The sequence below is a fragment of the Pelmatolapia mariae genome, linkage group LG13, assembly GCF_036321145.2.
Source record: "Pelmatolapia mariae isolate MD_Pm_ZW linkage group LG13, Pm_UMD_F_2, whole genome shotgun sequence".
Taxonomy (NCBI): Eukaryota; Metazoa; Chordata; class Actinopteri; order Cichliformes; family Cichlidae; genus Pelmatolapia; species Pelmatolapia mariae.
Genome location: NC_086238.1, coordinates 35,998,086 through 36,025,147, shown reverse-complemented (window position 1 = coordinate 36,025,147; position 27,062 = coordinate 35,998,086). Strand labels below are relative to the sequence as shown.

General features: G+C 41.6%; 1 protein-coding gene across 1 annotated transcript; it reads left to right on the top strand.

The window, feature by feature from the left end:
- The first annotated feature begins 401 nt into the window (after window positions 1-401).
- LOC135933745 (transmembrane protein 254-like) lies at window positions 402-24,518 on the top strand. The gene is made up of 5 exons (XM_065471894.1): window positions 402-542; window positions 725-895; window positions 2,979-3,082; window positions 20,472-20,531; window positions 20,740-24,518. Exons 1-5 carry the CDS (start codon window positions 402-404, stop codon window positions 20,858-20,860), a joined length of 597 nt encoding a protein of 198 aa, XP_065327966.1. The 3' UTR covers window positions 20,861-24,518.
- Window positions 24,519-27,062: the final 2,544 nt, after the last annotated feature.

Sequence of the window (27,062 nt, the reverse complement as noted above, 5' to 3'; positions counted from 1 at the left end):
GTAATATGTCTTCGGACTCTAGACAAGATATTGTTTTTGAGATATTTCATTTATTGTATAGAATTAAACATAGAGGGATAGAAGTGGCTTTCTTATGGGTTCCTGCGCATATCGGTGTTGATGGTAATGAACAGGCCGATAAGTTTGCAAAGAGTGCAGCAAGAAGAAGTTGTGTGGGTTTGACTATCAAATACAGTAAAAGTGAGGTGAAAAGTTTAATCAAGGTAAAGTTGAAGGAGAAGTGGCAGGCACAATGGGATGGAGATGGGAAAGGCAGGTATTATTATGGCATGCAGAAAACAGTCGGGCAATGTAGAAGGAGCTTTAGAAGTAGAAGAGACGAGGATATAATCTCCAGGGTAAGATTTGGTCACACAGGCTTGAATAGCACACTTAAAAAGATGGGCAAACATGACACGGGGACTTGTGACTTCTGTGGACAGGAGGAGACGTTTGAGCATGTAGTGTTGGAGTGCGATAAGTATAAGCGAGAAAGGGAAAGATTGCAGTTTGAATTGCAAGAAAATAGTGTTCACCTAAGGGTAAGAGACATATTTCAAAGGGATGCAGGGGATGTTGTTTATAGGGCAGTGTTTGTTTTTTTAAGATTGACGGGTGTGTATCCGAGACTGTAGGTTACGAAACCGTTCTGTCCCACACTCCTTTCCAGAAGGTGGCGGTAAATGCACCTAAAAGTTGTTTGCCAACCGCCATTAAAATGTAGGAGAAGAAGAAGAAGAAGAAGATACAGGCATCGCTAGGTGAGCTTGATACATGCGTCGGTGCGTCAGTGTTGCAGGACCCATCACTAGCTACAAGTGATGGACGCGATTATTTTCAGAGAACACGTCTCTTCTGGATGGTCACCCTGTCAGTGGCGCTGATATATTTCGCTGTAAGTTCGTTAAATCAGCTGTACTGTGGTACAACTGAGATATTATTACCGTCAGCCTTTTTTCTCTCATTTGTAACTGCTCGCGGAGCCCGTGGAGTTGTGTTGCACAATATGTCCTCCGGGTAATTGTATTTTTCTGAAAATTACTCGGGGCTCGGGGAGAGTTTAGTCCTCCCTGTTGTCGATTGCTACTTAATTTTTAAATGAGGAAAATGTATAAATATCGGCAGGTTAGTGTATGGAGCCATTGCCAAGGGTGTCTATGTAAAAGCTAATGTTATCGAGGTTCATTCAGTTCTCGGTGTGACACAGGTCAAACAAACAGCTCAAAGTCCACTGTACGGGTTAACATTAGCAGCTGATACAGAACTCAGTTCAAATTAGCTACGTTAGCTTTCTTTCATCAAGGCTGCCCGCGGTAGTGCTCGGTGAACACTGCGCTGTAACGTAAGGGGCGCTTAAGCTAACAGGTGGGCTGGTTTGTACGTGTTGGGCTTAGCTTGTAGCTAATTAACCTTTTGTTTGGTCAAGAAAATATGGTAAAGTGACCCCAAAGCATTCACGCCTGCTTTCCAAAGTATTGCCATTAAGGAGAAATGACTCAAACTGGGGTAGATGGGAGCATAACCGTTTAAATGTACAAACAGTACGGTGGCCCGAAGATGCCAACGTTTCAGAACTAAAAACACGCGAATTTTAAATAAGTTCCACTGTGCTGAAATTACTTTTTAATGCCAAGCTTCTAAAATTGGTTTAAAATTTGGAGAGTATCACTGCTAAACAGACGAAATGTTATCAACCTGTTGCCAGTGCCAGGTTTGTTTATTTAGGTAAACGACAGGAATGTTGTCCCTACCTACTCTGTGAAGTGCTTTTTTTGTGCCTTTGACAGTGTCACTGTTCTCATATCCATGTTTTCTGAAATGGTGTATTTTGCACCTTGGGGCCACCAAATCAAAATATCCCAGGGTTGATTTATCTATAACCAATTCTAGTTCAAGAAACAAGGCTTGCTGTTGAGGGTATTTTGTGGACATCCAAAGTGGGTTCCAGCAATATCTGTGTTGTTTTTGTGGCCAGAGCCACAGTCAGCCTGACAGGTCAGAGGTGGGAAGAAATGGACAATGGCAGCAGTGTGTTCTATTTGTCAGCTCATGTCTTTAAAAGAAATGTTTTTCATGAATATTTATCATTAAATGAATTAACAGTTAGTTGGAAGCTGAAGATTATATTGTGTAGAAGATCAGTAATTGGATCAGACCACAATTATGCCTACACTTGGCTTTCTTTGGTATAACTCAAACAGCCAAACACAGTGAACAGAACTGATTTTCATCTAAAACTGTGACATATTTTATGGCATTTTGCACAACAAGGCTGCACTTTGTAGTGCATAAATCGGCTACAGTCATGGTCTAAACTGCTGGAAAGAGTCATTCATAGCACCCTTCCACAGCAGGAAAATAAAATGATACACTTCATTATTGCCACTGTGGGGTCTTCTCATTAAAACAGCAAGTCATTGCCTGTGAGCACTGGGAGTGTCTGATGTTGGCAACTCTTGTTAATATGGGGACCATGGAGGGGACTTTCAGCGGGAAAAAATACGACTTGCTGTGGTCATATGCATGCCATGAAATGAGTATATATCATACAGTCATTAGAAACACAGACAGTCTTTGACTAAACTAAAGTTCTCACACAGTACTGAGCAGAAGTCTTGAGCCACCCATCCTTTAAACTTATTTCTTTAATTTTTTATAACACTGGGCCGAAGTATGGCAGTTTACTAAAACGTGCAGACATACATGGAAATGCAGTTTATAGGGCAAAAACAAAGCTTAACTGTCGTCTTCACATTTTAAACTCTCTCGGGCAAGCTTTCATGTGATTTCTTTAAGTAGTCTTTGGGAATAGTTCTCTGGACTTGAAGGACATTCCAAAGGTCTTTTTTGAGCAGGGAAAAAAACTTCAAAAGACTTTCAGAATAATTGCTTATTTAAAGATATTGCCCTTCAAAAACTTAGAAGGGAGTTTTGTTTTTTGTATATGGTGTTTTTAAACTCCTTCTTTCTGGTTCCAGTGCACGGTGTTTGCACCAGATGTAGTCCCATTTGAGCTCCTTGGTCCATTTGGCACCTTCTCCAAAAACCTTGCGTATAACCATCCTGATCTACTGTACAAAGGGTAAGTAATGCAGCACTGTGAAGCCTGCAAACAAAGAATTCTGGTAATGAGGTTTGCTCATTACAGCTTTTGTAATGCAAGCCAATCACTTTAGGAGATCTAAATAGACATTTTTCTAATGATGTGCAAATCACCACGCCCAGCCCCGCACACGCACACACACGCCCTGCACATGTGGATCGTTGACACAACATTCATAGGTTGCAAATTGACGCTCATGCTGTGGAGTAATAGGACGGCAATCAGAGCTTAATGTATTGTTGTGGTTTCGGTCATGTGACTCAGCTGCTAAGTCAGTCTGTTCAAAGGCAAGGCAGCTGGAAGCCATTGTCGAGTCACTGGTGGTTTGAAATCTGTAACGAGTGATCAATTTAAGCCAGGGGCGATTTTAGCCCATTTTGGGGGGTGCTGGCCATCTTGACACAAACTTGACACATCTTGACACATCTTGACATCTTGGCAGCCATCTTGACACAAAGCTCAAGATGGCTGCTAGGGTGCAGACACACAGCTTGGCAGGTCCTGTGCTTTTGCCAAAAAACCCACCTAAAAAACCATCTAAAAACCCCTGGATCTTGACATCAACTTGTCTTTTTGTTTTTATACATTTTTATCTTCTGTGGAGTTCGACATGTCCAAGAAAGCTGGATAATTATACCACTTTCCCAGCCAAATGGAGTCAACATCTTTTGTTCACAAGATTCTTGGATTTTGGTCATGCTAGACCACCCCCAGGTAAACACGAACAATCAAATATACCACAACTGTCACTGGAGATTCTGAAAGTTGTTCTGATGCTACTTTTGGCTGGTGATATAGAACTAAATCCTGGACCTAATTCAAACATCAGTGATTTGGACTGGCTACAACTAATTAGCCTAGTTAGCCTATGGGCACAGCTATCTCTGCATTGCTTTCCATCTCAACTAACTGTGCTCCAACCACCGTCCCAGTTAGTAAGGCTACACCTGCAGCTAATAGTGTTTACCCCCCTGTTGTCCGGGCCTCCACTTCTGCTGTTTGGGTTACCACCTCAGCTGCTCGGGCCTCCGCCTCAATTGCCTGAGTTTCTGCCTCAGCTGCCTGGGCCTCCATTTCAGCTGCCTGGGCCTCCATCTCAGCTGCCTGGGCCTCCATCTCAGCTGCCTGGGCCTCCATCTCAGCTGCCTGGGCCTTCACCTCAGCTGCCTGGGCCTCCATCTCAGCTGCCTGGGCCTTCACCTCGGCTGCCCGGGCTTCCACCTCGGCTGCCCGGGCTTCCACCTCGGCTGCCTTGGCCCCCAACGCGGCTGCCTGGGCCCCCATCTCGGCTGCCTGGGCCCCCACCTGCTGTACCCAAACTACAGTCTCCGGTAAAGGGTTTTTCATCATTAAATGCTCATAGCATTGTCAACAAAAGGACAAGAAATCCTGCTATTAAAAGTTACAGAGGAACAAAGATCTGCAAGACATTTAATCAGGCTAAAGTACACTGGGACACTAAAAATAAACCAAAGGGGCTTCTATGTGGACACATTATCATTCGCAGTATGTTACCAAAGCATGAGCAACTGGAACATATTCTAAGCAATTCCAATATTTCTATTTTGGGTATCTCTGAATCTTGGCTCACAAGTTCTTCTCCTGAGTCTGCGGTTGTCTTTCCAGAGTACACAGTATTCAGAAGGGATAGAATTGGAACAAGAGGAGGAATACTTGTGTATGTAAAAAAAAAAAAAACAAACAAAAAAAAAACACCTGGATTGCTCTTTACTTAGTTCACCAAGAGATGTCGAAATAGAACATATTTCTGTTAAAATCACTCTTTCCCCTGAAATGTCATTTACGTTGATCTGTTTATATCGCCCTCCTTCCGCAAAGAATATTTTTTACGAACAACTACAGATATTACTTAAATATCATACTATAAATAATAAGTCTAATGAAATAATTGTAATGGGAGATTTTAATGTCAACTGGGACTGTGAAAAGGACAGAAAAACACTTAAGGACATAATGGAGACTTTGAACTTTACTCAACACATTGAACAACCCACAAGAATAACGAGACACTCTAAAACTAAAATAGATCTGGTCTTCAGTAATAAGCCCGAGCGAATTATTAAATCTTATAATTTTATCACTGGTATTTCAGACCACAATTTTATTTTATTTTCTAGAAAACTTATAAAATCACGGGTTAAGAATCACTTTCAAAGTTCATCTAATAGGAGATCCTTTTATGAATTTATACCAAGAAGTCAGCGACAAAATGTAGCAGAAGCATTAGCATCAGTTAACTGGGAGCCTTTATTGTGTAGTGATGATCCACAATTCTGCAGCAGTCATTTCACTGACATTGTCAAGGATGTTATATCAACATACTCCATTAGAGGTCGACAAAAAATAAAGACAACATCTAATTTGCCCTGGTTAAACAAAGAGTGCAAGAATTTAATGAAAACAAGAGATCAATTACTAAAACAGTTCCTGAAAACAGGTCTAACTCTGGATAGACAGAGATTTACTTCAATGCGGAACAAAGTAACAAGAAGTTTGAGACAGGCCAAAGCAAATTTTTTTTATAAATATAATTGAAAGAGCCAAAGGTAATGGTAAAATTATCTGGCAACACTTAAATAAATTACTTGGCCGTCATTCAAACAAAAGTAAAAATACAATTGAACTTTATGTAAATAACTCTATTGTTAGAGAGCCTCTATCTATTGCCAGTAACTTAAACACTTTCTTTATTTCATCTGTTAAGGAGATCAGTCAGCGCTTTGACTCAGTCGTATGCTCTGATAATGTGAATGATGTTGGTCAAAATTTGTTCACCATCACTCATATTTCAGACACTGAAGTTGCTAAACTAATTACAGGTTTAAAACAATCAAAAGCACTTGATGTATATGGTATTAACACAAATTTCCTAAAGGAACATATGGATTTGCTTGTACATCCAACCACTCATGTTTTGAATATGTCTTTCGAACACTCCATTGTTCCAACAGATTGGAAAATTGCTGCAGTTACACCAATTTTCAAAGCAGGTGTGAAGACTGACATATCTAATTGTCGCCCCATAAGCATACTCCCGGTCATATCTAAAATAGCTGAGAAGTGGGTGGTTAAACTCCTCACTGCTCACCTAGTTTGGGTTTCGGGCACATCACTCCACAGGTACTGCCCTGTGTATGTTAGTGGAGAACTTGAAGAGCTTGCTGGACAAGAGTCCCTGTGTTGGAGCTGTATTTTTAGATCTGAAGAAGGCTTTCGACTCTGTAAACCATCAGATATTGTTGTCCAGATTGACTCAGTTTAATATCTCCAGTCAGGCTCTTCAGTGGTTTGCCTCATATCTCTCACACAGGAAACAGTGTGTGGTGTTGGATGGGGTTAAATCTCCATATTTAGACTGTGATACAGGGGTTCCTCAAGGATCTGTTCTTGGGCCCTTATTGTTTTCTCTTTTTATCAATAACTTACCTGAAGTCTGTCCAAATATATTTGCTCAGATGTATGCGGATGATGCAGTTATATATACGCAAGCAAATAGTGTCCAGCAGGTGGCAAAAGATCTTACAGCTGCTTTAGCATTAATGTATAGCTGGCTGGAGGACTCATGCCTAATGTTGAACACCTCAAAAACTGTCTGCATGTATTTTTCAAAACGCCCCTTAAACTTGAAGCAGTCAAACATATTCCTGGATGGAGTAGAGCTTGATCTAGCACCAGAATTTAAATATCTTGGGGTCATTCTAGACCCAACATTATCCTTCAAGAGTCACATAAATAAAGTGTCCCAGGTACTTAAATTTAATAATCGAAATTTTAATCATATACGTAATAATTTAAATATGAATGTTGCAAAAACTTATTTTTACTCAATGATCATCTCTCATATGGACTATTGTTTGACGTCCTGGTCACTTGCTTGTCCAACAACACTTAAAACTATTGAAAATATTTATAAAAGAAGTTTAAAACTACTTGACAAAAAACCGACTTCCCACCACCACTGTCATGTGTTAAAAAAACATAAATTACTGAACTTCAATAACTTAATGAAACTTAAAAAGAGTCTGTTTAATATATAAAGTCTTACACTCCCTTGCTCCACCACCACTAAAGCAGTTCATTAGGCATAAAGAAAGCTCAGACAGGACCACTCGAGCTACAACCCGAGGAGACTTGTTTATACCTCACAGACGGACAGCATTTGGGCAGAACGTCCTCTCTGTCAAGGGTGGCCATCTGTGGAACAGTCTTCCTCAACCCATTAGAGAATGCTCGACTTTCAATTTGTTTAAGGCAAAGCTTAAAAACTGGTTATGGACAAATCAAGTTTGTGATCATGTATGAGTTGTATAGTTTTAATGTTTTATTTGGGAACAGAATGGTGTGTATGTGTAAGTTTGGTGATGGAGTTTTTATTATGAATGAATGATGAATTTTTATGAATTATTATGTCTATTTTTTTTATGTTTAAGGACAACAGATGGAAATTAGCCTTTGGCTATAATCTGGCATGTTTACATTCATGTAATTTGTTTTTACATTTATGGTCATTAGCATGCACTGTCCTAAATAAATAAATAAATAAAAAAACTTAACATTGTCCGCAGCTACTGCTGTTACAACTGTCCTGTTTAAAATGTAATGAGAGAAACTGGTTATTTTGTCATATATGCATGTGCTCATATCGAACCCAAGGTACTAACTAGCTAACTGACTGGATGCCCATTAACCTTATAACTCCCGTTGTGTGTGTGTGTGTGTGTGTGTGTGTTTGTGTACAGAGCAGTAGCGGTTTTAGATACGGGCGACACGGGCGGTTGCCCGGGGCGGCATCGTGGTGGGGGGCGGCATCACGGGCATCGGCAAAAAAAAAAAAATGCTCGTACTCATGCTGCCCCGACATCATGCCAGCGCATATTGGGAATGGCATAGGCACCGATCGGTTTTCTGTCGCCCATTTGCTGGGAGCGCCCTTGCGAGGTGCGCCTGCTGCTTGCGTCACAGGGAGGAGAGGGCGGGGCGGCGGGGGAGTCTCTGGGTGGCTGGAGCAGCATCTAATAACCAACTCGCAAAATAAAACAAAATAAAAACAAACCAACAACACGAAAACAGCAGACATTATGATACAGACTTATAATTTGCACCGATGTTTTTTCGAAATTCTATACGCGAAAAGTGAGCGCGAGAGCCCTCGGTGCGCCTGCTCGCTGCTGAAGTAAAGTAAACTTTATTGTCATCTCCGCTACATACAGTCCAGTATATAGAGAGACGAGACGACGAGGCTCCAGTTACAGCAGTGCAAGTAAACAAACAATAAATATAAGAAGAGTAAGAAAATAAATATACACTTTAGGACCAGGGGTAAAGGGATCAATAACAATTTAAAATGTATATTTTATATTTTGTTGATTTAAAGTCTCACACACAACCCGTTTTTAAAGTTTAAAAAAAAGAGAAAAGAAGAGGAGTGTCGCGACTTCCACAGTCGCTAGAGGCCGGGGATGGAGCCTGCCTATTTGCCTGACACGCTGTCAACTTTACGCAATAATGCCAGAGGTGGAATTGCTTGCTCGTTTATTAAAGTGCTTGAAAAGTTTACAGAGCAATGTGATCGGCTCGCGATTCAAACTCTTAAAACATCACAGCTCTAATGCAACAAGGGGAAACTCGTTGTGCTGCGATCAACAAAAACTACGGCTACCCAGCCCTCTCTGTCAAAATCAAACCAGTGAAAGACAGACTGACAACGCCCTCTTAATGTCACCGCTAGCACCCACGTGATTCCCGTTACACATCACCATAGCAACCAAACAAATGAAAACCCAGTGATCATTAAAATTCAATACATTTAATTATGGCTCCTACAAGGAGAAACGAGCAAAAGATACAGGTAAGCAGATGTGTCATTGGATAATGGCAGGTCATGTATCCTAAAACATTAAGAATCAGAATACTTTCTTAATCCCTAAGGAAATTATGTGGGTTACAGTTCCTCCAAGAAGAAATGGTAAAAATAGTAACAGTAACAGACTAAACTCCAAACAATATATACAATAATAGAATAGAATAGAATAATCCTTTAATTGTCCCACAAGGGGAAATTTGGTTGTATCAGCAGCAAAAACACACATATACAAACAGAGCAGGACACAGAACAGAAGCACAATTTTTACATATTTACATCATGGACAATAGCTACCAGAGCAGAGTACTGTACAGTTGTTTAAATTAGCGTACACATAGTGTGCAAACGGAGCAGGATACTGAAAGATGTTTAAATAGTTAAGAATATTTAGAATAATTAGAAAAGTGCAGATTGTTTATTGTACCTGTGCATTAAAAAGTAGACATGTAACTTCCAATAAGTTGTGTGTATATATAAGCTGAGAAAAGTAATGTGCAAGTTATAACAGTAGAAGTTGTTACAGCGCTAATGTTGACATCTGTGTTTGTTGGGAGCAGTTCTGATTGTACAGTCTGACAGCTGCAGGGAGGAAGGACCGGCGGAAACGCTCCTTCATGCATCTAGGATGCAGCAGTCTGTCACTGAAGCAGCTCTGCAGTTCAGCAACATTTACATGCATGGGGTGGGAGACTCTGTCCATCAGAGATGTTATTTTGGCCAGAGTCCTTCTGTCTCCTACCACCTGCACTGGGTCCAGGGTGCATCCCAGAACAGAGCTGGCCTTCCTGATGAGTTTATCCAACCTCTTCCTCTCAGCTGCCGATAAACCGCTGCTCCAACATACCACACTGTAAAAAATGACAGATGCCACCACAGAGTCATAGAAGGTCTTTAAAAGCGCTCCCTGTACTCCAAATGACCTCAGCCGCCTCAGCAGGTAGAGTCTGCTCTGACCCTTCCTGTAAAGAGCATCAGTGTTGTGGCTCCAGTCCAGTTTATTATTCAGGTGAACACCCAGGTACCTATAAGAGTCCACTATCTCAATGTCCACTCCCTGGATGTTCACCGGTGTCAGTGTGGTGGGTCTGCGTCTCCGGAAGTCCACCACCAACTCCTTGGTTTTTCCGGCGTTGATCAGCAGGTGGTTCTGCTGACACCAGTCCACAAAGTCCAGAGTCCACTGTCTGTACTCCGAGTCGTCCTCACCTGTGATGAGGCCGACTATGGCAGAGTCGTCAGAGAACTTCTGTAGGTGGCAGCGTGGGGAGTTGATGGAGAAGTCTGCAGTGTAGAGGGTGAAGAGGAACGGTGCCAGCACAGTTCCCTGTGGGGCCCCCGTACTGCAGACCAGCGTGTCAGAGACACAGCCCTGTGACCTCACATACTGTGGACGTTCTGTGAGGTAGTCCAGTATCCACTGGGACATGTGGTGGTCCACTCCCGATAGCTCCAGCTTGTCCCTCAGAAGTCGTGGCTGGATGGTGTTGAAAGCACTGGAGAAATCAAAGAACATGATCCTCACAGTGCTTCCAGGCTTCTCCAGGTGAGTCAGAGCTCGGTGCAGGAGGTAGATGATGGCGTCCTCCACCCCGATGCCAGGCTGGTAAGCAAACTGCAGCGGATCCAATGAAGACCTCACCAGGGGGCGCAGATGGTTTAGAACCAACCTCTCGAGGGTCTTCATCAGATGCGATGTCAGGGCTACCGGCCTGTAGCTGCTGATGTCCTTGGGATGGGAGGTCTTTGGTACCGGTACCACACAGGAGGTCTTCCACAGCTGTGGTACTTTCCCCAGTGACAGGCTCAGGTTGAACAGATAACCTAGGATGCCACACAGTTCATCTGCGCAGCACCTCAGGAGCCTGGAGCTGACGCCATCTGGACTGCAGCCTTACGCAACTTGATCTTGCGAAGCTTGTTCCTCACTTGAAGTGCTGAGATGGAGAGAGGGGGTTTTGGGGGAGGGGTGTGTATGTTGGAGTCCACAGAAGCCGGGGGTGGGTGTAATGACTGGGAGCTGGGAGGTGTGAAGCTGAGAGGTGTGAAGTCCTGAGATGAAGGACAGGCAGTCCCTGAAGATGAAGGAGATTGCAGTAGGTCATTCACCCACCCCAAGTCTCCTGCAGCCTGGGGGGTTGGTTTTTGTCCTGAGATTGTCTTCAGGCTGTTCCAGACCCCTCTGATGTTGTCCTGTTGCAGCTGCTCTTCCATCTTCCTCCTGTAGTTTTCCTTCCCCTGCCTTATCTTCCATTTCAGCTTCTTCTGAACAACTCTCAGCTCCTGTTTGTCTCCAGCTCTAAAGACTCTCTTCTTCTCCTTGAGGAGAGCCTTAATTTCAGGATTTATCCATGGCTTGTTGTTAGAAAAACACCGTACCTTTTTGATGGGTACGGTGTTGTCCACACAGAAGTTCATGTAATCCGTAATGCAGTCTGTGATGCTGTTGAGGTCATCCTCCAGGGGACTGCAGAGGTTGTCCCACACAGTAGAACGGAAACAGTCCCTCAGGGCCTCTTCAGTCTCTGTCGACCATTTCCTTACTGTGCGTTTCACTACTGGTTCTCTGTGTACTAGAGGTTTATACACAGGCTGGAGATGAACCAGATTGTGATCTGAGCCCCCAAGGGGAGGGAGAGGTGATGAGCTGTATGCCTCCTTGGTGTTGGCATACAATAAGTCCAATGTTTTATTGTCTCTGGTGTGGCAGGTAACATACTGGGTGAAGGTGGGGAGAGTGGAGGACAGGGAGATGTGATTAAAGTCCCCAGAGATCAGGAAAAGGGCCTGAGGGTGCTGTGTTTGGAGTCTGCTGGTTACAGTGTGCAGGACCTCACAGGCTGCTGCAGCGCTAGCAGAGGGCGGGACATACACAGCTATCATAATCACGTGTGTAAACTCTCGCGGTAGATAGTACGGTCTCATGCTAACCGCTAGCAGCTCAATGTCCTTACAGCATAGCGTCTCTTTGATAGATAAATGCCCAGAGTTACACCATCTATCGTTCACAAACACAGCCAGACCCCCTCCTCTCTTCTTACCACTCTCCGTTGTTCTGTCGGCCCGGATCAGATGAAAACCATCCATGTTTACATGTGAGTCCGGAGTTAGCGCAGTTAGCCACGACTCTGTGAAGCACATCAGGCTGCACTCCCTGTAGCTCCTCTGATGTCGGGTAAGGGCTGCCAGTTCGTCTACTTTATTGGGGAGAGATCTCACATTCCCCATAATAATAGATGGAATCGCTGGCCGGTACCTCCTAACTTTACTGCGACGCCCGATCCCGGCCCGAGTACCGCGTCTCTTCCTCCTCACTTCGCGGGGGATGTTAGCTTGCTCGGCGGTAGGCATGGCAGCGGAGGCTCCGAGGGCTAACAGCTGATCCCTGCTGTAAACAATGGGAGGTCGGACCTCCACGCGCTCTCCGGACAAAGACGCCGTAAAAAATGTGATAAAGAATACCATTGTCCATAGAATTCTGAGCTCCATTGTGGGGGACAGCACTCCACAATAGAAAAACAAAAACAAAAAACACAAAAACAACAGAGGAACATATATTAAAGAGAAAAAGGGACTCGGTCAGGTCGGAGCTGCTGATACTGGCTGCCAGCTCGGAGCGGCGCCGGAAGCAAGATATATTAATATAATATTAATTAGTCAGTGTCAATTGTTGATTTGTCCTGTTCCCATTGTATGACGAATTATGATGTCTGTTTGGTAGCCGTTTGCATACTATGCATACTCTCTCTCTCTTCATATATAGGGTCATATATGTGTGTGTGTGTGTGTGTGTGTGTGTGTGTGTGCGTGTGGGGGGGGGGGGCGCCAGAGGGCGTGTTCGCCCGGGGCGCCAAACAGGCTAGGACCGCCACTGGTACAGAGACACAGCCAGGTTCATAATGGATATGAGGGAGTTTTTTCAAAAACAGGAGCCACATTCAGGTAAAAGTGTAAACTCAAATGATCCATCAATAAAGGATAATGTTGGATCAGTGTTTCAATATTTATATCCTTTATTAGGTGTACATGTGGTTTGGTTATTTGCCTTTTGGTTGAAAGTACACTGAGAGAGGACTTTTTTTGTTAGTGATCTTAATAGTATTTTTGTAATCTAATTGAATACAATCTATTTGTGTATGATTGTCAGTCCAAAGAGGGAGAGAGGAAAGAGGGGAACATGAGGAGTACAAGAGTACTATCAAGTACAAGATCAGGAAGAACCAGGTAAGAAAACAGACAGGGAGTACTAACAGGCAAAACAAAAAAAGTTAAACTGGCAAAGACAAAAAACAACAACTAATTTTACTCATACAGTCTGGAAGTTGTGTTCTCCCTATATTAAAGCTGCTATACAGAATCTGCAAAACAAACTGGGTGGTCAGCCCTGGCACTGCATTACCATATTGAACTTCAGTCAGAGGAAGTCACAGTTGCCAAAAACTTTTTGAAGCTCAAGAGTGAGGCTGGTGCCATTCCAGATATGTTAACATTGTACAATCTTCTGGATAATCAGATTTTCCCCACACTGAAAACTGTTATTCAGGTTGCCCTAACAAACCCAGTTAGAGCTGTATCTGTCAAAGGTCTTTTAGAGTCTGGAGTCAGCTCCATACCTGGCTGAGAAGGACCATGGGTCAAAGCAGACTCCAGCACCTGGCTGTGATGTCAGTTGAGAAAGAGATGCTTGAGAGACTTGACCACCAAAATGTGATAGACAGATTTGCCAACCTCAAGGTGAGGCGACATAGGTTAAAAGAAAAGAAAAAATCTGCAGAGCCATAGTAGTATCTGCAGTAAAGATCTTTTCATACATTGTACAGAAACAGAAACGGCTTTAGTGAAGGTTACAAATGATCTTCTTATGGCCTCTGACAGTGGACTCATCTCTGTGCTTGTCCTGCTAGACCTCAGTGCAGCGTTCGATACTGTCGACCATAATATCCTATTAGAGCGATTAGAGCACGCTGTAGGTATTACAGGTACTATGCTGCACTGGTTTGTATCATATCTATCTAATAGACTCCAATTTGTACATGTAAATGGAGAGTCCTCTTCACCCACTAAGGTCAGTTATGGTGTTCCACAGGGTTCAGTGCTAGGACCAATTCTGTTTACATTATACATGCTTCCCCCAAGGCAACATCATTTGAAGACATAGCATAAATTTTCACTGCTATGCAGATGACACGCAGCTCTATCCATCTATGAAGCCAGGTAACACACACCAATTAGTTAAACTGCAGGAATGTCTTAAGGACATAAAGACCTGGATGGCCGCTAACTTTCTGCTTCTTAATTCAGATAAAACTGAGGTTATTGTACTCAGCCCTGAAAATCTTAGAAATATGGTATCTAACCAGATTCTTACTCTGGATGGCATTACCTTGGCCTCCAGTAACGCTGTGAGGAACTTGGAGTCAGTTTTGACCAGGAGATGTCCTTCAACGCACATATTAAACAAATATGGAAGACTGCTTTCTTCCATTTGCGCAACATCTCTAAAGTTAGAAATATCCTGTCTCAGAGTGACGCTGAAAAACTAGTTCATGCATTTATTACTTCCAGGCTGGACTACTGCAATTCATTATTATGAGGATGTCCTAAAAACTTGCTGAAAGGCCTTCAGCTAATCCAAAATGCTGCAGCAAGAGTCCTGACATGGACTAGAAAGAGAGAGCATATTTCTCCTGTTTTGGCTTCCCATCATTGGCTTCCTGTTAAATCCAGAATTCAAAATCCTGCTCCTCACATAGAAGGTCTTAAATAATCAGGCCCCATCTTATCTTAATGACCTTGTAGTACCATATCACCCTATTAGAGCACTTCGCTCTCACACTGCAGGCTTACTTGTTGAGTATTTAAAAGTAGAATGGGAGGCAGAGCCTTCAGTTTTCAGGCCCCTCTTCTGTGGAACCAGCTTCCAGTTTGGATTCAGAAGACAGACACTATCTCTACTTTCAAGATTAGGCTTAAAACCTTCCTTTTTGCTAAAGCATATAGTTAGAGCTGGACCAGGTGACCCTGAATCCTCCCTTAGTTATGCTGCAATAGACGTAGGCTGATGCATCCCATGATGCATGAAGTTTTTCCTTTCCAGTCACCTTTCTCACTCACTATGTGTTAATAGACCTCTCTGCATTGAATCATATCTGTTATTAACGTCTGTCTCTCTTCCACAGCATGTCTTTATTCTGTCCTTCCTTCCTCATTGTGATGAGTAAAGTTTACCTTGCCTGGATGGGCAGCTCTCTGGGTGCTCAGCACCCCCAAACTTCTGATCCTGTAATCGCCCCTGGTCACCACCCAGCTTGAGGAGTTTGCCCCCTCACATATACTAATGTGCCACAAACAGGACTTTAATATCACCAACCATTCCCATTTTATTACGGTGTATCCATATAAATGGCCCACCCTGTAGAAAAGAAGTTAACCTCCTTGCCATGAACAAGAAGACACTCTCAGGTGAAAAAAAGAGAAATGAAAGGCAGCACAGCCAAAGAGCTGATAAATATAAAAGCCTCTAATTAAACCCAAATAACTGGGTGGATATTTTTATCCACTCACTATAGTTAACTGGAACTAAACTAAAAACTAAAACTAGCTGTGAAAAAAAAAAATCTTTGTTTAACTTTAACTTGAAAAACTAAACTAATATAAAATAAAAATAATTATGTAGAAAATAAACTAAATTGAATTTAAGGCAAAAAAACAAACAAAGTAGAAATTACAGAATAAGAATCACTGTACACGACACCATGATGTTGCAGTACTATGTTGTAAGTTATGAGTCATGGACGCAATGTGAACGTTCATTTAGAATAAACTTTATTGGCAAAACATGCGAACATAATAACAGAATCATATTTATAACTGTATATTCTCTATATTATCATACACTATATGTCAGTCATACAACATAAGAACAAAGCTTAACAGAATCAAATATATTATATCAACATCTTCGTTTCCCAAACCAATAATTAACCTCACAGGGCTTCATAATCTTTACAGCAAACAACATCCTCTGTTATCAGATCCTTAAAATTAACCAATCAAAATGGAAACATTATACAATAACATCTCTATATCTATAAATTATTTTTGTTAAAATTATTTTTTACATAAAGTCTTATTACAGATTAAATTTAATTTCAACATTCATTAGGATTTAACATGTTTTTATATTACTCTCCATAATGTCTCTGCACAGAAAGAAAATCCCCTTTTTCTCATATTTACAACTCACAGGCACCATCTATGAGCAGAGCCAAATCTCTGGTCATGAATTAGCTGAGAGTACATTCTTGGAAAGGGGAAGCCAAGAAAACAGTATTATGCAATATAACGACTGATTTTTGTTTCTTTTTTTTTTCTTTTTTAAGTAAACTTGAAGAAAAAAAAAAATCCTAAAAATGTGCAGTAATTACTGCAAAAACATGGCTTTTTAAAAAAAAATATTTTGAAAATACGTCAAACACTTGAGCCATTAAAAATACTCATCATAGCCATCAGAAGTAAGGGGGCTCCTCTCCAGTGACTCCGTTGTCCAGTCCATTTCCTCCCACATAATATCTTGCAATGACAGCACTGGCAGTGAGCTATCCTGGACCACTGGCGGATATCCTGCATCCCTGCCGTCCTCAAGAGCTGCTACAGTCTCCCCAATACTCCTCATCTGTGGGGTCGGGACTTCCAGACAACCCGTTGGGCTGCTCTCTCGGCTGCTGTTGAAGAATCCAGAATCAGGAGTGTCTGCTTTGAATATTTGAAGGAGGCCGTGTATGTCTGAACTAGGGTGCATGGAGGCTGCCTGGCTGGAGCTTGAGTTGTAGCTTACCATCTCCATGGAAGGCTGACGCCACGCAGGCACCCCAGTGGAGTTTTTGGCAGCCTGGCTGAGGCATGTACTCCCACAGGTTTGAGCTGGGGTTACTGCCCATTGAGCCTCCTGGTTGAATCCCATACGAGACTCCACACTGTCCGGTGGCATTGAAGGCAGGAGGAAACTGTCCATTGTTTAACACCTGCTGCATTTGAGGTGCAAAGGCCTGTGTGTGGTGGCGAGCCTGTAGACTGTGCGCTGGGCTCTGAGACTGCCACTGGGCTTTGCTGGATCCTTTTGATTTTAGGGTGCAAGCTCTTCGGTTCTGAAACCACACCTGGACGGGAAATGAAGGAAAAATACGTGAGCTTAGCATAATAGAGTGCTTTAGCTGTACTGCTTTTAAATTAAAAGTTAAAAAGTCCACTGATATTGTTTTAGGACACACATTGATCATTAAAGTCCCACATGCTGTGACCTCCATCTTACTGCAAGCAAATCTATCATACCTCACACATGCACAACAACTTTCCTATGTAGGCATTTTACTCTCACAGTCACACATCAGAATTGAGAAGTGTGGACAGCTAAACCCTAGCACACTTCTTCCCACTCTGGAAGATGGCGACGCACATTGCTGCATAAGAAAGCTAGATGAAGAAACCAAACCACGAGTTGACGTTTACAGTACACCACTTTGCAAAAATCTGGCAAAATAGAGGCATGGTTACCTCCACAGGACATCCAGTACAACACGGAAATCTTCTAAAAACACTTTTAGAAGTAATAACTCTGCCAAGACAGCTAGCAATATGTAAATGTGCAGCACACCAAAGAGACAACTCAAGCATAACAAAAGGCAATAACTTCGCAGATCAAGCTGCAAAATCAGCAGCACAACAAACTGTAGACACACTAATGTCAACATCACCCTCACAAATATCACTTGATGTTTTAAAGGATGAACAAAAAGCAGCTCCCACAGCTGAGCAAAAGAAATGGCTGAAATGCGGAGCGCAACTAAAAGATGACTTGATGATTTGTGAAGGAAAACCAATACTTCCAAAATCTCTACACAAAACAGCAGCCTTAGTGACACATGGAGTTACTCATGTGACAACAGGAGGGATAGTAGATATAATTTCCAAACACTTCTATACTCTAAATTTCGAAACTTCAGCAAAAGAATTTGTCAGAACATGCATGATTTGCCAAAAACACAATGCACAAGGGAATCTCAGACCAAAAAGAGGTCATTTTCCCACACCACCTCATCCTTTCCACACAATCCACATGGATTTTATTGAACTAAATGAATGCCAAGGCTCAAAATACGCTCTAGTGATCATAGACGTATTCTCAAAATGGCCAGAAATCTACCCAGTAAAGAAAGCAGATGCCATTTCAGTAGCAAAATGCTTATGTAACCATTTTATTCCAACATATGGCATCCCCACTCTGATAAGATCAGATAATGGGACACACTTTGTCAATGAGGTAATCAGCAAAGTCTCTGAAGCACTAGGATTCAGCATCAAAAATCACTGTGCTTATCACCCGCAAAGTGCAGGATTAGTGGAAAGAACTAACGGCACAATAAAACAGAGACTTAGAAAATGTATGGAAGAAACAGGGAGACCATGGCCTGAGTGTATAGGCCTAGTAAAAATGTGGATGAGACTAACACAGGGTTCTCAGAAACTCACACCTTTTGAAATCATTCATGGCAGACCATTTCCACTGCCAATCACAAGTGAACCTTTAGATAAATCAATCAGAGAGACCACACTAGCAGAATGGATGTCGAAGCTACTAGAAAACAAAGATATTGTTTTGAACAATAAACTGCCTTCTGAATCTTCTCCAGTATCTTGCAGGTTGAAGCCAGGTGATTGGGTCCTGATTCGAGTTCTCCATAGAAAGAATTGGAGCTCGCCCCGCTGGGAAGGTCCCTACCAAGTGCTCATCACCACACCAACCGCCTGTAAGATGGCAGAAAGACCATCTTGGATTCACCAAAGCCACTGCAAGAAAGTGAGTGACAGCCTAGACTCATAGACTCCAGCACCCCTACCTTCTGGTGATCTACCTGGTGAAGAGAGGGCTGATTGGGTATATCCCGCCCTCTACTTCTCGCCAGTAGTCTACTCACCCGAGGATCTAGGTGTGTTTGGCTGTCATGAAGACACTCGCCGTCCTAGCAGCTGTCCTCCTGCTCCTAGCAGGACTCCTCGCGCTTTTCGAGGACAATAAAGAAGACAACACCACCTGCAGACAAGATGGACACATGACAACTCACATCTTCGTGACATGGCACAAGACCACATTCACCCATGGATGAATAACGCATAGTATTGCTACGTGCATGACAGAACCAAGGGAGAGCCTAACAACACTGCGTGTTACGTCTGCTCCCACATGCCAAGCACCTCAACGCATCCCACCTTTTATGGAGACTACATGAACAAAACACAAGCCAAATGTGCCGCCAGCTTTTTGGGCATTGGCTATCAGCATAATAAAATCACCATCAACGAGACAAGCTCATCTACCATCTACTCGCTTAACTTCCTTAGTATCTTTCAGGGACCACCCCAATACGAGATAATCACCATTGAAGACGCTGGACTTGACAATGGAACGTGTGACCAACTTTTCTGGATCAACTTCAACGTGACAAACCGGAACACATCCATTCACTTCCCAGTGTTCTTGGACCAAACCCCAGGGAAGAACCACTCCATGTGCTACCAGCAAAACAACGGTAACAGACCGCTTGGAAACACCACTAACTCTCTCGGGCAAGCTTTCATGTGATTTCTTTAAGTAGTCTTTGGGAATAGTTCTCTGGACTTGAAGGACATTCCAAAGGTCTTTTTTGAGCAGGGAAAAAAACTTCAAAAGACTTTCAGAATAATTGCTTATTTAAAGATATTGCCCTTCAAAAACTTAGAAGGGAGTTTTGTTTTTTGTATATGGTGTTTTTAAACTCCTTCTTTCTGGTTCCAGTGCACAGTGTTTGCACCAGATGTAGTCCCATTTGAGCTCCTTGGTCCATTTGGCACCTTCTCCAAAAACCTTGCGTATAACCATCCTGATCTACTGTACAAAGGGTAAGTAATGCAGCACTGTGAAGCCTGCAAACAAAGAATTCTGGTAATGAGGTTTGCTCATTATAGCTTTTGTAATGCAAGCCAATCACTTTAGGAGATCTAAATAGACATTTTTCTAATGATGTGCAAATCACCACGCCCAGCCCCGCACACACACGCCCTGCACATGTGGATCGTTGACACAACATTCATAGGTTGCAAATTGACGCTCATGCTGTGGAGTAATAGGACGGCAATCAGAGCTTAATGTATTGTTGTGGTTTCGGTCACGTGACTCACCTGCTAAGTCAGTCTGTTCAAAGGCAAGGCAGCTGGAAGCCATTGTCGAGTCACTGGTGGTTTGAAATCTGTAACGACTGATCAATTTAAGCTTATCAGCACTCGGTGATTAGAACAGCACAAGGGGAAAACTTGTTTTCAGACCAGAAAAGTCCTCACTGTTAACTTGTAGGTTTTTCCCCCTTTTTGGAAGCATGTGCATTATCCTAGTTTGAAATGTTATCACTGGAGAGTTGAACTTCTTTTTTTTTTTTTTTCTTCCCCCCATTTCAGATGGTGGTTGGCCTGTGCTATTCATCTTTCTGAGGCCCTGGTTGCACTGAAGTTGTGCAGGTAAGAATACAGGAACCTTAACATCCACTAGGTGGTGCTGCAATCTATTTTTTAGCAGAATTTCATGTCAACATGTACATTTCTGAATTTAAAAAAAAAAATGGCCATCTGGATTCAAATTGTGCATAATTTTCTGTTTAAGGGTTTAACAACCATTGCACACATGATGAATCTACTTCCTACAAATACACTTAACTTTTTCCTGCAGTAACAAAGGCATCAAGGACATGTCCACTCGGTGCCTGTGGTTTATCCAGACCTTTCTGTTTGGCTTCGCCTCCCTCCACCTGCTAATTAAGTACGACCCAGAGCGTTCCAAGCAGGACTGACCTTACCAGGAGAAGCCTACAGAACAACACATCTGAATCTAGAGACCCCTTCTTGGGGCCTCAACTTCTTCCACTGTTCACTTTGATTATAAGATCCTGCTGGAGAGCATGAAATGGAGCAATACTCTTGAGCCTTTTCTTTAATAGTGTTTCTTTTAATAGAATTCCAAAGACATATCTTTGATAGAAACGCTAGAAATTTTCTTACATAGTTTACAAAATATCTTTAATTCCTGTAATAGAGCTCAATGTTTCATTCCATATTTTCTAGAGCTGAGGGAGAACGGTGCTACCTTTTCAGAAATAATATATTTTAAAGTTTGTCTTGATGGTGATAACTAGGGACAAGGGTTATTTAAATATGAGTGTTCTCTTGATGAATTTGAGTGCAGTACATGGAACAAATTTTAGAACAGATTACCTAAAGGTGTTTACATTCAGCCTACGTGGTGCAGTACAGGTGGGTTGGTTTTTGAGGGTTTTCCCTTTTTTCTCAGCTGCTCGGATGAACAGGATGCCTGACACGTTTGCTACAGATGGTATTTTTGCCGTCACCCTCAAAAGTGCTCTTGGATTAAATAAAGAGGGGAGCTGCTGTCAAATTTGCCTTTCTCAGATTAAAGTGCTGTGATTCAGTCTTAATATTGACACTACAAAATAAAGGATGACTGAACTGAATCCACTGTGGGGTGTTTTCTTTATTATTCATTTTTTTTTAATAGCATTTGTGTGATTTGAGATGAATGAAGCAGTCTCACCGCTTTCTTCAATTCAGATTTATTTATGTAGTGGCAAATCAAAACAGCCCTCAAGGTGCTTTATACTGTGAGGTACGTGCCTTTCAGTAGTCCAGAGAAAACTGCAATTAAATGGGCAGGTATTGGGTAACAATGGGAAGGAAGAACTTCCTTTTAACAGAAGTCTCAAGACAAAAATTTAATGACCTCCTGTTGTGGTGTCTAAACATAGGGTATTCTCAATGACCCACATGATGTTCTGCAGCAGTCTGAAACTATGGCAACATGACAGGGTTCAGGGTCACCTGATCAGCCCTAACTATATACTTTAGTCTCAAAACTTTGCTACAGAGTAAGACTGGATTTTGTGGATCCTTTACCCAAAACTAAATCCACATGTAAACACACATCGTGACAAGATTCCCAGAGGCTATAACATTTTTTTTTTTTTCCCACCTTTACCAAAAGTTCCTTAAACTGACCAAGGCTCATATTTCATGTAAAAGGGTTCGAGATGAATCCAACTGTTACCATTTAGAGTCTCAATTATCTATAGAAAGACTCAATCAGACACTTCAAACCATGTGGTGCAAGTTTTGCCTTCGGTTTGGTAGAGAGTGTGCCGTCTGCTGTTGTCTTCTGTGAGAGAACCTGCCTAAGAAAGGTTGTTGGTGCCCCCCCCAAGTCAGCAGTTTCTGAAAGAAACTCCATTACGCCCATCAGTTAGCCAAAGGAAAACCATGCTCAGTCTAAGATGAAGGCCCATTATGACAAAAAGACTGTTTTCAGGACTCTTTAAACAGGTGAGAACATTTTTTGGTCCAGCTTGCAAGCACAGTTTGCTGGATCCTGCCTAGTAAGTTATGTAATCCAAATAACTAGGATCTGCCATATGAACATGTTGAAATGTTACTTTCCAAGAAGCAGCCCGGCTGCTCCACTATCACTGTGTGCGATTGCTTAATATAAACCCTCTGATGATGGGCTGATTTAAAAAGGTGTTTGTGTTTGGTGCTCAGTTAAAAAATTCTCATTGTTAGGTATTAGATCATTTAGAGTTCATCCTGTCCCATCTGTCTGAATCTGCTTGGGATGATATAGTCTGCCTGATCCAGGATTCTCTATGAGCTAACTAACCCTCCCATGGGAGTATTTAGCTCACTGAAGAACTTTGAATGCTTTGAATCTGCTAGAGCATTATTGTGTAACACCCAATTTTGCACTTCCTTTCAACTGTCCTTTCACAGGGTATAGATCATCCCATCTGCTACTTTTCCAAGAAGTTCACAAACAGCTAAACTGTAGCACTATTGAAAAGGAAGTCCTTGCCTTGCAGAACTGTGAAATCTACATTAAGTCTAGGTCACAATCAATTCAAGTGTTCACTGAACATAATCCATTTCAGATGAAAAACTCAAACCAGAGACTGATGCGCTGGTGTCTTCTTATACAAGATTTCAATTTGCTGATTAATTAAAAAAACAAACAAACACTGGGAATGTAATGACAGACGCAAAGTACAAGACCCCATCCACTGGGGTCCCAGAAATCTTCCTGTAAAATCTGTACTAAGATTACCAGGTCAGCCATATTTTCAAGTGCAGACATGCTCTAATCTACTTGATTTACCAAGTTCCAAAGGTTTCCTATAGACTGCCATCTGATGCTGCTATGTTCTCCCTTGTCACCACCTTCCAGTTGCCTATCTGTTCCAGATTGCAGCTCTTGCAGTCTGAAAGAGTGCAGGAAGATATAACTGTGTGTACCTGTGTGTTTGTTCCTTCGTCTTCTTGAAGTATTCACCACAGCTCTTCCCGTCCTTTTTGTAAAATCCACTGTCATGTCCTTCTGCATTTCTCTCCTTAACACCATATCTACGCAACACTTCTTCATCACCTCTGCTCCCTTCACCTCCATGTCCCCTGTAATCTGCTCTAATCACTCATCTCCTCCTGGGGACACTCTCTACCCCTTCATTCATCTCAAAAATTCTCTTTTATCTTGTGACAGCCAACTTGTGCATACACACTGACAACATTCAACATCACCCCTTTGATTTCCAGCTTTGATCTCACAATCACTAGTCACACACTCTCCCTTCAAAATTACCCCAACTCCATTTCTCTTCCTACCTACACCATGTTAGAACGGCTTCAATCAACCTCCACTGCTCCTAGTTTTGCTTCTCTTCCATCCAATATATCTGCCTTTCTTCTCTCCATCATATCATCGCCCTCTTTACCAGTCATATATTTAAACCACCACACTCTTGCCTTTCCTCCTCTCTTGCTACCCCTTAAGATGCTATTTATTTGTCTTTGGCCAACAGTAGTACAATTTCCACCAGAATCCTTCTGACCAACAGAGGCGGTCATTGTTAACCTGAGCTTTGACCAAACTGCTATGGAAATCTCATTCTTTATCATCCATGTGTTTGATTTGGCCAACATTTTATACCACATGCCCTTCCTGGTGGAGCCCCTCTCCATTTAGCCAAGTCTGGTACTAGCACTAGGAGTACACTGGCTTGTAACCCCCCTATGTCTGGGTCAAATGTTTAATTAAACACTTACTTAAATGATTGTATGTAGATTATGTAGCTTATCTACTTATGTTAATTATGTAGCCCAATTAGCAAAGTAATAATAATTGTTAATGTAAGAAGTTATCGTTTCCTGGCTAGGAGCTTTAGCCGTTTCGGGAAACCTTGGACTCATCAATCACAGCTCTGAATGTATCTCTTCTGACAAGAAGCTGTTTGTGTATGACGTGGGCTAAAGCAGCGTGCGACGTGGGCCAAATCAGGCTAAAGCAGTAGCACGGGGTCACAATTAGTGATGGGATTTCCGGCTCTTTTTAGAGAACCGGCTCTTTCGGTTCGACTCACTAAAAAGAGCCGGCTCTTTCGGCTCCGAACCGGCTCTTCAGGTTGTTTTGTTGCTTTAATTAATTTATTATTAACAATAATATAAAATTATACACAAAAGGAATTACTAATGGAAAAAAAAAGTGGCTTTATTTATATATAAATATATGCGGTGGCCCCTAGAGACAAAACACGTACAAACTCCGAGGCACATTTCTAGCATGAACTGAACTTCCAAAACAAACTACCTAGATCACTTAAATTACACAATTGAAAGCATATGTGTATTGTTTGTGTATTTATACACAAGCACTCATATATATTCAAATAATTGAAGGTAATGAAGATAATTGCAGGTAAATGAATAAAAATGTTCATTTACCTGCTACTACCACACAGCAAATCCGGTTATTGGTACTTGCTGGCTTGTGCAGCCACTAGGTAACAAAATCTCAACACTGGGCCTAGCATCCTGGAGCACTTCTGTTGTCTTTTGTACGTGTTTTGGAGTTTTTACATGCTTCTGAGTTTTTACGTGTTTTAGAGTTTGTACGTGCTTCGGAGTTTGTACGTGCTATGGAGTTTTTACGTGTTTTGGATTTTTTACGTGTTTTGGATTTTTTACGTGTTTTGGAGTTTTTATGTGTTTTGGAGTTTTTCCGCGCTTCTGAGTTTTTACGTGTTTTAGAGTTTATACGTGTTTTGGAGTTCGTACATGTCTCCAGATGCTATTGGTGATTTGTATATAATTTTGATCCACCCCAGAAAGTTTTTTCCAAACCCAAATCTTCTCAATATTTCAAACATATATTCCCATTCAATTCTATCAAATGCCTTTTCGGCATCCATAGAAAGAACAACCCCAGAGATCTGATGAAAATTTAAAAAGTGAATAATATTAAATAGACGTCGGGTATTATTGTAAGAATTCCTCCCCTTAATAAAGCCTGTCTGGTCAGCATGCACAATAGAGCACATTACTTTTTCTAGCCTAAGAGCCAGTATCTTTGAAAGTATCTTATTATCAACCCCAAGAAGGCTAATAGGCCTGTAAGATGAGCATGACTCCGGATTTTTATCTTTTTTAGCTATCAATGTTATATTAGCCCGGTACATAGATTCTGGGAGTTTCGATTCTTCAAATGCTTTATTAAAAACCCTTAATAATAAACTATTTAACTTCACTTTCATTACCTTAAAAAATTCTACTGGAAAGCCATCTGCCCCGGGACATTTCCCTGACTGGAGTGCAGAGATAGCTTTATCCACCTCTATCAATGTTATGGGTGACTCCAGCAGGCTAACCTGATCTTCAGAGAGCTGAGGGTATGCTAAGTCGTTTAAGAAAAAAAGCCTGAGTTAAGCCTTGTTATGTCCATCTCAGACTGATATAAGTTTGTATAGAATTCTCTAAAACACTCATTAATCTGACTGTTTCCTACTTGCCTTTCACCATTCACATCCACAATAGCTGTAATAAAAGAACTTGATGGAGTATTCCTTGCAAGACGAGCCAAAAAGCGATTAGGCTTATTAGCTGATTCAAAGAGCCGTCGTCTGGAAGGAAGGACGTCTTTTTCAGCCTTTCGCATTATCAAGTTATGCAAAGATGTCCTGGCTATATTAAGCTCACTTAATGTTTCAGCTGATTTTGTTACATAATATTGTTTCTCCAGCTTTTTTATATTATTCTTGATCTCTAACTGCCTTGTTAATCGTTGTTTTCTTTTATGACTTGTATATGAAATAATCATCCCTCTCATGTAAGCCTTATAGCTATCCCATAAAGTTCTCATGTCTATCTCCCCTTTATCATTTATTTCTAAAAATAATGTTGTTTGCTCTGTTATGAAATGTATAAATTTCTCATCCAAAAGAGACAGTGTACTCATCTTCCAAAACATGGAGCGCTCAATATGTCTCATGGGTTGAATAGTTAGGACCACAGGAGCGTGGTCAGAGAGACCTATATGACCAATATTTACCTGCTGAACTAACTGACTGATGCACTTGGACATAAAAATATAATCTATACGAGATGCTGACAAGTGAGGGTTAGAGTAGAAGGTGTATTCTTTAGATACTGGATTATAGTGTCGCCAGACATCTATAAGATCCAGCTCATTTATAATTTGCCAGAGGGCTTTGGAATTTTTTGTCAGAATAGATTGTGGGGGAGATTTATCCATTTTGGGACATAGAACACAGTTAAAGTCACCCGCTAATATTATATTAGCACAGTCCATGGCCACTAATTGACTAAATAATACTGTGTAAAACTCTTCATCCTGTGCATTTGGCGCATATATATTACCTAGGAGAACAGTTTCCCCATGTAACATCCCTTTTACCAATATATATCTTCCTTCATTGTCCTTGTGAGTGGCTGTAACATTGAAGGGAAGATTTTTGTGTATAAGAGTGATAACGCCCCTTTTATTTGTGGAGTAGGATGAGAAAAAAATTTGACCAACCCATTCTCTACAATATTTTCTGTGTTCATCATCTGTCAGATGGGTTTCTTGCAAAAAAGCAATGTGAATCAAATCTTTCTTCAGAGAATTTAAAATCGATTTTTTTTTCACCACATTGTTGGACC